Genomic DNA, 13545 nt, shown 5'->3' on the forward strand with positions numbered 1-13545 from the left:
TTTTTATCTCGCGAGACCTGTGAGCGGCCATCTTGCTCCTGCCCTGACAGATTCTCCTATCAGGGGTCACAGGAACGCTAAGATTGCTGTCTGGAACTCCGCTGACCATGCTGTCCCGAGTGGTACTTTCTGCTGCCGCCACAGCGGGTGAGGGGTATAGACCCTGGTCTGGGCTATCAGAGTGACTGGAAAGAAACGAATCTAGGGGTCACAGGGAAAGGAGAAGGGCGCAGCCACGGGGGCCTGAGCGGCGAGTGATACTCGCCGCTCGAAAGGGAGCGTGGGGTGTTGAGGGACAGGAAAAAGGGCTACATGGCCTTAGTGATCTAGCCTGGCGGGGGTGAGGAAGGGGTAATCCAGATTTCATTTGACTTTGCTGACCTTCGCCTTGTCTATCTGCAGCCCCCTCTCTGAAGAATGCAGCCTTCCTAGGTCCAGGGTAAGTGTAAGGGTAATGCTTCCTTCGTCTTTGTTTTTAATCATCTTTTATTTCTCGATTCCTGCCCCCACCCCCTTAGCTTTAGGCCAGAAATTTCTTTCCGGTAATTTTGGGACATTTAAACCCTCTTTCAGACACTTGGTCCTGTAACTGAGAGGAACGCTCTCAAATCACCTAATGGCCAAGACTTTAACAGGTTAAGTAACGTATTCCAACTAAACTAGAAATTGGTTTTGGTGTTTTCTATACCCTCCCCTCTCTTTTGTGACCTTCCCTTGGGACCTTATGACATGTCGTTCCTACAGCCGGAATCGGAATACATTACATACCCAAGAACAAATTTTGTTCAACAAAACAGTAAAGCATGTTGTTTACAGTCGATTTCCCAGATACCTACCTTTTACTGCCATATGATAACAGAGAAATCATTCATTGATTCAGTAAATATTTACGTTGCCAAACACATAACCAAGGATACAAGAATAAGTATGGCTAATTACTTGCTCTCATGGAGCTCACAGTCTAGGAATGGTAGAGTATTGGTTCCGAGTGAGGGCTCCAAAGCCAGAACAGGGTACACCTGGCTCCTCCAGTTACTACCTGTGTGACATCAATTTCCTCACCTACAAAATGGAGATAATAGTATATTGTGGCTTATGAGAATTAAGAGATAATTTCTGTGAAACTCAAAAACAGTTTCTTGGTACATGGTGTGTGCTTAGTAAATCAGCCGTTACTGTTAAAATTTTCATAAGACATGTCGGTTTTCCTAGAGGTTTCTCTTTTTACTTCCAAACTTAGTTCTAAAACATGCAAAATATGGTAACTATTACATTGAAAAAATGGACTTGAAAATGTGGTCTTATCTGTAATTAAGTCACATGTATGCAATAAAGTAAGGCTATAAATGACTCCTTCCAACTTATAAGAAAAAGGACCCCATACAGACTTGTAAACAAATAATTGTAATACCAGGTAGTAAATAAAATAACTATATTTACAAGATACAAGAAATGTCCTTGGTTTTCTTTCACACTCCATGTCCAGTACTTAAGCAAGGCTCTTCTTCTAGAAATTTGTCCTCTGGCTGCTACTTCTACTACCGCTAAAGTATGAAGCACCATAAACTTTCACCTAGGTATTTTAGTAGTCTTAATTAGCTTTGCATCTCTATTCTTGTCCCATTACAGCCCATTCTCATAATAGCCAGAAGGATTATGTCAGTCTCCCACCAAAGCGTTCCAGAGCTCCCCGTTCCACTAGAAATAAAATCCAAACTTAGCATAACCCAGAAGTTCCAACATGAACTGATCCCATTCTATCTCTTGACACCATCTCCTTAAGTCATTCTCCAACCATACTGGCCTTGGTGTTCCTCTGAAAACTACCAAGCGTATTCTTGCCTCAGGATCTTTCTAGCTGCTCTTCTCTCTTTTCCCCAGATCATTGGGTTAAATGCCATCTGACTCCCTACCAAATACTCTTCCCCATTCTGTTGCTCCCTATTCCCTTACCTTGCTCAGTTTCTCTTCACAGCACTTACAGCTACCTGGAATTTTGTATGGAGATACACACTCACCCTTCCCAGACCCCCACTAGAAAGTTGAAGGCTGGAGCTTTGTTCCCGGTGCCTAGTATTAGTAGAAAGTCAGTAAATGTTTTATTGACTGAAAGAAAGAATGTTAGCCCAAAATGGGGGAGGGCCTTATAAATCTGAAGGCTGATTGGTCTTGGTAGTCATTGCTACTGGTTGGTCTTGATAGTCATTGCTATTAAGTCGTAGTATGAAGGGAATAAAAGGCAGAAGGAGCAGCATAGGGCAGTTTTTTTGTGATGTTTCTTCGTTTGTTTTTGAGAGCTGTTAAGTAATTCCAGGAGAATAAGAGAATGAAGGAAGATGAGGTTATAAAATTTGACCTGATCAGTCACAGTGGTGGTTCATTCCTATAATCCCAAGGCCACGGCAGGAGGATCACTGGAGCCCAAGAGTTCCAGACTAGTCTGGGCAGCATGGTGAGACAAAAACAAAAATTTTAAAACTTACCTGGGTATCGTGCCATATGCCTGTAGTCCCAGCTATTGGGAAGGCTGAGGTGGGAGTATTGCTTGAGCCCAGGAGTTGAAGGCTGTGAGTGAGCAGTGATGGCACCACTGCACTCCAGCCTGGGTGACAGAGTGAGACCTTGTCTCAAAAAAAAAAAAAAAATTGACAGGTACTAGATTATGTATGCTAGACTAAGTAGTTTTCTGTAGGCAGGAGACAGCCTGTTTAGTTTTCAAGTCAAATTTTCATTTTAGAAACATTGGCAGTAATGTGAGTGGCTAGGTTTAAGTTGGGGAATTTAATAAGCAGAGGTCAGGTACAGTGGCTCACACCTGTAATTGCAGTACTTTGGGAGGCCAAGATGGGCAGATCACTTGATGCCAGGAGTTTGGGACCAGCCTGGCCAACATGGCAAAACCCTGTCTATCCTAAAAATAGAAAAATTAGCTGGGCGTGGTGGCACACACCTGAAATCCCAGCTACTCTGGAGACTGAGTCACAAGAATTGCTTGAGCCTGGAAGCGGAGGTTGCAGTGAGCTGAGATTTCTCCACTGTGCTCCAGCCCGGGTGACAGAGCAAGACTCTATCTCAAAAAATAAAATAAAATAAGCAGAGAGACCAAGTTTTGGATTGTTAAACTAAGCAAGAGATGATAAGGGCTTGGACTAAGGTAGCTAGTTGAGGAGAAGGCTTGTCAGCCTAAGCATATTCTCTAGTGCTATGATTTCAATCAGTCCCCTGGGGTGGTTTGTCCCCTGGGGTGGTTTGCCTGCATGAGACATTTGGCTATGTCCGGAGGTACTTTTCAGCGATACCATTGGGTGGGTACAGGAGGGAGGGTGCTAATGGTATCTATTGTATAAAGGCCAGGAAGATACTGCCAGACGTTCTACAGTGCACAGAACAGCCTTTTATAACAAAGAAGCATCCAGTGCAAACATCAGTAGTGCTGAGTTGAGAAGCTTTTATGTAAATGAAGAAATCTCAAGCATGATTCTCAGATATCAAAACCTGGCAGGGCAGCTAATAGATTTATAGGCAGAAATAATATTCAAAAGATAAGCATTGTACCAAAATAAATGAAATAATATCAACTCTTACATTACAAGGAGATAGAAGTTGACAGGGTGGAGGAATAGAGGGTAGGAAGTGGGACAAAAATATACTGAAAACTTGAAGGAGACCAAACTGGACAGCAGATATAAAGAGACTAGAGTTTATGTTATCAGAAGCTTAAGGAGACATCGGTATACTGTAACTGTTAAAAATGTAGTCTTAAGCTGCTTTAATACAAGAATAGTTTCCATATCCACTGTTGATAATAGTGCAATTGTTCAAGCTCAGTACTGGCAACAGAAGTTCTCAACAAGTATTTGTAGAATGAATGAGTTGGCCAAACTAAGAGTATTATATTCAGTTCTGTATACCGGATTAAAAAAAAAAAAAAACCAGAGAGCTCCTTGTGGGCAGTCAGGATTGTGAGGGAACAGATGTTTGACCCAGGTACATGTGTGTTATCTTACATAGAAAAGCAAAATTAGACTTAAGAATGGATTGAACTTCCAAGAATGTATGTAGTATCTCAATTTAAAGATGAACATAATTAGAGCTACCCAGTACTTAAAAAGTCTGTTACATATAGTGATTAGCACCCCCATCAAAAGAGTATTCAAAAAGGTCAAGGAGCTTACAACATATCAGGCATATAATAGCTAACCACTTACATAAAACTTTGCCATGTGCTAGAGGTCATTCGAAGCACTTTACATGTATTTATTTTCATTTCACCGAGAGAAATCTGAGATTACAAAAGCTTGAGTTCTTTACTCAAAGTCAAGGGGCAGGTCTAGGATTTGAACCCAAGGAGTCTAGCTGGCTACCACATCCACATTCTTATATATTTCAGTGCTAATAATAGACATACAAAGTGCTAGACAGATGATCTGCAAGGCTTATAGAAAGGTTAAGCATCTGTGATTAAGTCTTTTCTCTTGTCACAGCTGATTACTGGACCCTAACCTTCCTATTCCCAGTCCACTCTTTCCATTTTTACAGTTAGAAAACTGCCTCAATCCTCAACCCCATTCATTGTTTCTGCTAATTATTCATACATTGTATTCTCCTTAAAAAAATCAGCTTCACATTTGTACAATTGCTACCTGTAGGGTATTGCAAGCAACAAGGACCTTTCACACAGAGCAGCCACACCTTGCCCCTGTACCACCTCTTCCTGAATATGGAGGAAAAGTTCGTCATGGACTGATCCCTGAGGAATTCTTTCAGTATCTTTATCCTAAAACTGGTGTAACAGGTGAGCATTTTTGCTGAGTCTTTGATGATGTATTTTGATGGCACCACTAAAATCAAGTTAGGTGGGTTTTTTTGTTTGGTTTTTTATGTTTTTTTTTTTTTTTTTTTGAGACAGGGTATTACTCCCATCACCCAGGACGGAGTGCAATGGCACAATCACAGCTCACTGCAGCCTCCATCTCCCCAGGGTTAGGTCATCCTCCCACCTCAGTCTCCCAAGTAGCTGGGACTATAGGCATGCACCCAGCTCATTTTTTTATTTTTTGTAGAGACAGGGTTTCAGCATGTTGCCCAGGCTGGTCTCCCAACTCCTGGGCTCATGGGATCTACCCACCTTAGCCTCCCAAAGTGCTGGGATTACAGGCTTGAGCCACCTGCCTGCAGCCACAAGTCAGCTGTTTTAAAAGGAAATTGTAACAATTGATTTGATTGTGCCAACTTGTCTTTGTTACAAATTTATTTGGGATTTTAACTTAATTTTACAGCATTATCTCTGTTCATTAGTAGATCCAATTTTTTGATGCCTGCTTTATGCCAGGCACTGTTGCAGGCATACAGTGTTGACCAGTGTTAAATGCCTGCTGTCACGGAACAGACATTCTGTTGTAGGATGACAATAAAGAAATGAGTGACTGTCTTTCTTGGCCTGTACCCAAGTATTGCTATGACTGTGGAACATTGGCAACCAAAGATTGTGTTTTTTAGCCCTGGAGTCACCTAAAGTAGCATTTTCCTAACTGAAATTGCTAGAAACATTAGTCTCAGACTTCCATAGGTGATAAAAATGTTACATATGATAGATGTTTTTTGCAAATTTATATTTAAAATGTATATATTAAAGACAGTTTTAAAAAACTGTTGGAATTTTGTATGAGAAACTGGGTAAAATGTATTTGAGATTGTAACCCTGTTATTCTCGTGATATATCCTGCCGTCCTATGACAATTCTCAGAAATACTGTAAAATGTTTTCCTAAAAGCCTGCTCTGGCCCTCCTTTACATCCTCTGAGGCACAGAGGAAAGACTAAAGAAATATGAATCATGCTTTACACCCTTTCAGAATTCATGGCCTGGCTAAAGAAAAAGCCATATTTGAACTGTTGTAATTAGGTGCTACAGGAGTTGAGAATCCTAATATTTATTCATCCTTTTATATACGTATCACTTTATAGTTGGTTTTTGCTTGTTTCTCTTGTAAATTTTATCTTGTCTACTGTTCCCATTCATTAAATAGAATATTTTGCTGGACAAATTACTTTAGAAAGTTATGTGACATCTTTGTAGAATAACTTAAGTTTCTGTGCTGGGCATTGTACTTAACATTACTTCTCAAATTTATCAAATTGAAGAAGGCACTGTCCCCATTTTAGAAATAAGGAACTAAATTCAGAGATTATTTAGATTGCTCAGTTTCTTTAAAGTTGTAAAGTCAGTATACGGGTTTCCCTGAGCCCATATCTTTATTCTTTCAGCTCTACCGTACTGCTTGCTTATCAATCTAGTGTTTGGTCTTCGAATCTAACTAAGTCATTACTTTGCCTTCAACTGATCAAATATACAAGTACGTTTCTAGCTTCCCTCTTTTAGGCATAGCAAATCCATGCATAAAATAGCTCTTTCTTCTTTTAGGACCCTATGTGCTTGGAACTGGGCTTATCTTGTATGCCTTATCCAAAGAAATATATGTGATTACTGGAGAGACCATCACTGGCCTAGCAGTAATAGGGTTATATATCTTTGGAGTTAAAAAGTTTGGTCCTTCTGTTGCAGCATTTGCTGATAAACTCAATGAGGTAAGAACCATAAACGTTATTTCCCATTTTAGAATAGCAGAAACATGAAGGGCATCTAGTGATATTTTTGATATGAGTGTTAGAGGAGCAACATAGAAATGAATCTAATGCTTCAAATAAATGTAATGTTATTACTAATTTGAGATTTTTTTATATCTATTAAACCCTTCAGCTTTTCTATAGTTTAATCATTGAAAAGATATTGTGTAGCTATTATGGGCAAGCCTTTTTAAGGATTTGTACATTTCTTTCTATATATGTTTCTTTGTGGATGTTTTTACAAATGAGAGATACAACTTTGAGGAAGCATGAAATCTCCTCTTTTTTTTTTTTTAACTGTATGTGCTTTTACTGATCTTTGTCATTGCTATTACAATTGTAGCAAAAACTTGCCCAACTGGAAGAGGCAAAGCAGGCTTCTATCAAACAAATCCAGGATGCAGTTGATATGGAGAAGGCACAGCAGGCACTGGTTCAGAAGCGCCACTACCTTTTTGATGTGCAGAGGGTAGGTTTCAGAAGATTCTAGGAAAAATCAAGTTATTTGTTGTGTGTGATTTTTTTTCAGAATTTTTTATGAAGAATGGTTAAATAGATTGAACATATTTTATTTAGAAAAGAGATTTGTGTAGGAGTTGGCATTCACAGCTATTTAAACATTTAAGAACTGTCAAGTGGAAAAATAATTCAAATTATTATAAAGTTAGAAACAGTGGAAGTTATTTTAAAAAATTTTTTGGATCCACACAAAAGGAAATAGTCATTAAGTTAAAGGTAATTTTAAAATGGCATGCATTGTCTAAGAAAGACTAGGTAAAATATATTCTGTGTATGTCATATACACCACACTACAAGAACATCTTAATGTCTTTGTTGTAAGGAAATCTGATACTGTACATTCTGAATCCACAAAGCAGGTTGGACACAGTGGCTCACACCTGTAATCCTAGGACTTGAAGAGGGCGAGACAGGACTGCTTGCACCCAGGAGGTCAAGCCTGCAGTGAGCTACGATCCCACGACTGCATTCCAGCCTGGGCAGCAGAGCAAGACTGTCTCAAACACACATATACACATAACAAATTCAGATAGTAGTAGAGCTTTTTATAAAGGTCAGAACATGATTAGATTCTAAAATATGTAGCTTCTAAGACAATCTTTAGGAACATGTTCAAGTATTTTGTTATTACTGATTTTACTTTGAGCTTTGTATTTTATGGCTAATATTTAAAAGTGAGGTGCTGATATGTCAAAGTTTTATATTAAAATTAAATGAAAAATGAGATGTTAAGATAGAGTAAGCATCTGAAATATTTAGGATCTTGGCTAGTACCACATGCATTAGAGTTATCTTTGGTATTAAGTTTTTGGTTCCTTTCTAAGACTTGTGGAATCAGAACCTTTCTTAGGGGCCAGCCAAGAATCTATTTTTTTTTTTTTTTTTTTTAAGGCGGAGTTTCGCTCTTGTTACCCGGGCTGGAGTGCAATGGCGCCATCTCGGCTCACCGCAACCTCCGCCTCCTGGGTTCAGGCAATTCTCCTGCCTCAGCCTCCTGAGTAGCTGGGATTACAGGCACGCGCCACCATGCCCACCTAATTTTTATATTTTTAGTAGACATGGAGTTTCACCATGTTGACCAGGATGGTCTCGATCTCTTGACCTTGTGATCTACCCACCTCGGCCTCCCAAAGTGCTGGGATTACAGGCGTGAGCCACTGCACCCGGCCAAGAATCTATATTCTTTTAAACAAGATCCCTAAATACTCTTAAGCACGTGGATATTTGAAAATCTCAGAAAATGTTAATTCCATGTATATTTAGGTTACAACCAGAGACTGATTCCTGCTTCTTGCATATTAGATATACACATGTGAATGCATGCACACATATATTTTGGCTTTTTTAAAAAACCATATTGGATTGCAGTGAGCTGAAATCATGCCATTGCATTCCAGCTTGGGCAACGAGAGGGAAACTTTGTTTCAAAACAAAAACTATATTGTAAAATATAGCTTTTTCCTAAGAGTCAAATGATAGTAGTTTAGGTTTTTATTTATTTATATTTACTTGATAAATATTTATTGAGTTCTTCCTGTGTAGATATTCTGACCAAGGCAGTGTGCTGAAAATACAGTGGAGAACAAAAAAGTTTCTGCCTTCATGGACTCTTTATTTTCTAGCCAGGCAATAGGAGAAGCACAGAAAATAAATAATAGAACAGATACAAATGTCAACAAGTAATGAATGCTAGATAGAAAAATAAACTTGTATTAAAAAGATTGCAGGCTGGGCATATTTGGCTCATGCCTATAATTCCAGCATATTGGGAGGCCAAGGCAGGAGTATCACTTGAGCCCAGGAGTTTGTGACCAGCCTGGGCAAAATAGTGAGACCACGTGTCTACAAAATTGCAGGAGGAGCGAGTTACTATTTTTATAGGGCATTCAAGAAATGTCTCTAATAGGATATTTGAGCAGAGACCTGAAAGAACTAATAGTGCAATATATGTGGATTTCTGAGGAAATAAGTTTCAGGCAGAGGGAAGAACCTTTGCAAACGCTGTAAACCTGGAAGTTAGCTTGGCATAGTCAAGGAAAAGTAAGAAGGCCCATACAGCTGAAGTAGAATTGGTGGGGGGAGAATAAAAGGAGATAGAGGGTGGCCTGGGACTATGATATGTGAAGACCTTAAGCTTCTGTAAGAACTTTGACTTGGACTCTGAACGAGAGAAAGTCATTGAAGGATCACTCTGATTGCCTTGTTGCCAATAGCCTTCAGTTTGGTATGCATTGGTTTGTGACGCCTATGGGTTAGCTAAGTAGAGATACATAAGAGCTTGGCCTTGTAGCCTTACTGCCTGTATGCTGATCTTGGCTTCACAGTTTATTAGCTCTGTAACCTTGGCAAGTTTCCTAGCTTCTGCCTCACTTTTCTCACTGCAAAATGGATATAATTATAATAACTATGCCATGGTGTGGTTATAAGGTTTAATTGAATCTGAACATAAGAGTGTTTAGAGCATAGTTGGTACTCTACAAATGTTAGCTATTCTTTGACCCAGCAAGTATTATGACATCAACACAAAAACAAATATACAATGTAGGCATCATTATTTGTAGTACAAAAAAATGAATTATGGAATACCAGTATAGTGGAATCCAATGTAACTTAAAATTGAGGTAGGTTTGTGTGTCAGAATTAATAAAAGTAATGTGTATAGGCCTATATTTTGATGTGTGTACCTCTTTTTATTAAATATTTCTGGGAGGGAATATAAGAAATACAGGAAGTTAGTGGTCTATGGGAGAGACTGAAGGAGAATTTTTCTTACTGCATACACTTTTAAATATGTTTTTGCCATATCCTACTATAATTTCTAGGTTTGTATTACCTATTAAATAAAAGAATTTCACATAAAATACAAAAGAAGTGGGGCATTCTCACTAGCAGAATCTTCAGAGTAGAAGTATTCCTTCAAGTGTACAAACAATACTCACTTCTTAATTTTGCCCCAGAATAACATTGCTCTGGCTTTGGAGGTTACTTACCGGGAACGACTGCATAGGGTATATAAGGAAGTAAAGAATCGCCTGGACTATCACATATCTGTGCAGAACATGATGCGTCGAAAGGAACAAGAGCACATGATAAATTGGGTGGAGAAGCACGTGGTGCAGAGCATCTCTGCACAGCAGGTACTCAATATTTTTGACGTTCTGACATTGTACTTGTATCTCTAACGAGTATCTACTGATGTTTTGTTAAGGTAGGAATAGCTGGCAAGGAGTCTTTAGCCTAGAAACAGCAATGTGACCCCGGTTTGTTTTTCTGGATAGGGATAAGCAAGAAGATGCTGCATACCTACCTCGATGGCTTTTCTCTTTCCTCAAATTTGGGTAACATTAACCAATATATTTAGATTCTCTATAAAACAGACTGGGCTGGGCATAGTGGCTCTGCCTGTAATCCCAACACTTTGGAAGGGCAGGGCAGGAGGATCACTTGAGGCAAGGGGATCGAGACCAACCTGGGCAACATAGCGAGATCCTGTCTGCACAAAAAATTTAAAAATTAGCTGGGTGCAATGGCAAACGCCTGTAGTTCCACCCACTCAGGAGGCTGAGGTGAGAGGATCTCTTGAGCCCAGGGAGCATAGGCTGTAGTGAACTATAATTGTGCTAGTACACTCCAGCCGGGTGACAGAGCAAGACCCTGTCTCAAAAAATAAAATAAATAAAAGACGGAACAAGGCTATTTCTAAGCCCCTTCCATTTTCTAATTCTATGACATTCCATTTCTTCTTCTCAGCTGCATAATTTGTCTGTCTTGAATGAAAATGTTTTCTATTTGCTTAAATTGAATTACTTTTTTTATTTACATTTTTGCTTTATTGTGACTTGATTTTTTTCTTAGGAATATAACATTTAAGTATTTCTGGTCATTTTCAGCATAACCTATATAGAATTAGAAAAACAGGGTCAATCAAAGTTGTTTTTTTTTTAAAAAAACTATCTTTTACATACTAATATACATGCTTATTTAAGAAACTTAGAAAATACAAAAGAAGTCTAAAAAAGAGACTAGAAATTATTTTCATTCCTAACATTTGTATATTACTAGTATTTGTTAGGTTGGTCTTTTTCAAGCAGCTATTGTACGAACCAGCATCATGGCAGATGGTCACAGGAATATCTGGCCTCAAATTCTATGCAGGTTTTACTCATTAAAGCTGTGAGCCAGGGAATTTTAACTAACCCCCTGGATTTGCTTAAAGTAAATTGTATCTTCTCTGTTTTAATTTTACTTCTAAACCAGTCGAGTAGCCGTATAATGTTAAGCCAGTAATCATCTTGAGGTTCTGGTCTGGTAGGAGGTGTCTTTTAGAATAACGGTGTTTATACTTTTCCATGTTTTGGAAAGGTCTTACCAGATTTCTCTTTCCTTATCACAGGAAAAGGAGACAATTGCCAAGTGCATTGCTGACCTAAAGCTGCTGGCAAAGAAGGCTCAAGCACAGCCAGTTATGTAAATGTATCTATTCCAATTGAGACAGCTAGAAAGTTGACTGACTAAATGGAAACGAGTCTATTTGACAAAATCTTTCTGTATTGGTGTCTACTGAAGTTATGGTTTACCTCTCCTAAAAATGGAAAGTTTGTTTTAAATAGTGAGAGAACGAAATCTCTGTCGGCCAATCAACTATTTCTCATCCTTCTTACTCTGCATTTGAGTTATTCTATGATCACTTCTGTATAAGCAGTTGCCTTTATAAAAACTTGCTGCCTGCCTAAAGATTACCACGTGATAATTTAAATTTGTAATTAATTCTACCATCTTGCAATAAAGTGACAATTGAATGACATGAGGTTTTTCAAGTTGTATAAGTCTCTGAAATACTCAGCTTTTGTCATATAGGTGAAAATTAAAGATGTCATTGAACTACTGTCTTGTTTATGAGACCATCCAGTGGTGAATTATTTCTGGCTGATATGAGATATGTAAAGCTTTGTAGTATTCTTAAAATAACTAAATGGAATATTGTATATCAATTCATATTGTCGACTTTATTACCATTTTAGTAGTATGCCTATAGAAAATATTATGGACTCAGTGTGTCATAAAATCACCCTTAAGAATCTGGCAGGCCAAGCGCAGTGGCTCACACCTGTAATCCCTGCACTTTGGGAGGCTGAGACAGGCAGATCACTTGAAGTCAGGAGTTTGAGACCAGCCTGGCCAACATAGTGAAACCCTATGTCTACTAAAAATACAAAAAGTTAGCTGGGCATGGTGGCAGGTGGCATAATTCCACCTACTCAGGAGGCTGAGGCAGGAGAATTGCTTGAACCCAGGAGGCAGAGGTTGCAGTGAGTCAAGATCACACCACTACACTCCAGCCTGGGTGACAGTGAGACTCCGTCTAGGGAAAAAAATAATCCAGCAGGCACCTATCAAGAACATGGAAAATAACAAGTGTTGGCGAGGATGAGAAGTTGGAACTCTTGTGCACTGTTTGTAGAAATATGAAATGGTACAGCCACTGTGGAAAAGTGTGAAATTAAAATGGAAATACCATGACCCAGCAATCCCACATCTGCATATATATACTGAAAAAAAATTAAAAGCAGGGTTTTGAAGAGATACTTGGTACAGCATGGTGATAGCAGCAACTTGGAAGCAGCCCAAGTGTCCATCAGTGGGTGAATGGATAAGCAAAGCGTGGTATATCCATGTAATGGAATCTTATTCCACCTTGAGGAAAATTCTGACACTGATTACAGCATGAATGAAACTTGAGGACGTCAGGCAGTTTTATAAGTTGAGTTATGGAGCTGGACAGTGGTGATGGTGGCACATTAAGAATGTATTTAATACCATTCTTAAATGATACACAAAAACGGTTACGATGGTAAATGTTGTATGTACTTTACAGTTTTTTAATTGAAGAAAAATCCAGCAGATAAATTAGACAATTCTTCCCTTCACAGGTTTATCTGTATTTAATTCTCCCATACTTTTACAAGGATTTATTTGTATTCAAATGGACAGATTACGTAATAGGAAATTTTTGAAAATCTGTATCAAGAGATTGCTATTTTCATTGACTTCCTAAGATTTTGTGTAATCATTTGAGTTAATATTGATAGCTAATATACTAATCTAATATTGAAATCAGATTGTTGTCTTTGTTACTTAAAGAGCATTTGATTGGGTCCGCAGTTATTTCAAATTATTTATTAAACAAAAAATTATAAAACACCTAGTTTATGCTAAGCAACATAATGCAGTGATCATACGGAGATAAAAGTCCTTACCTCGCAGTTAAATATCTACTGGGAAGACAGTAAGAATGTGTGATAATACAGACTTGCACACGGGGTGCTCTGAGAGTGTGGCAAGCACCATTTCAGGTAGTCTCACCAGCCTCATGTTTCCCTAATATGCCTCATCCAGGTCA

General features: G+C 38.7%; 1 protein-coding gene across 1 annotated transcript; it reads left to right on the plus strand.

The window, feature by feature from the left end:
- The first annotated feature begins 19 nt into the window (after positions 1–19).
- On the plus strand, positions 20–13259 carry ATP5PB (ATP synthase peripheral stalk-membrane subunit b). The gene is made up of 7 exons (XM_002751221.7): positions 20–147; positions 403–439; positions 4650–4795; positions 6424–6587; positions 6970–7095; positions 10103–10282; positions 11539–13259. The coding sequence occupies exons 1-7, from the start codon at positions 108–110 to the stop codon at positions 11614–11616; spliced, it is 771 nt and encodes a 256-aa protein (XP_002751267.1). The 5' UTR covers positions 20–107; the 3' UTR covers positions 11617–13259.
- Positions 13260–13545: the final 286 nt, after the last annotated feature.

This window comes from Callithrix jacchus, chromosome 7 (genome assembly GCF_049354715.1).
Source record: "Callithrix jacchus isolate 240 chromosome 7, calJac240_pri, whole genome shotgun sequence".
Taxonomy (NCBI): Eukaryota; Metazoa; Chordata; class Mammalia; order Primates; family Cebidae; genus Callithrix; species Callithrix jacchus.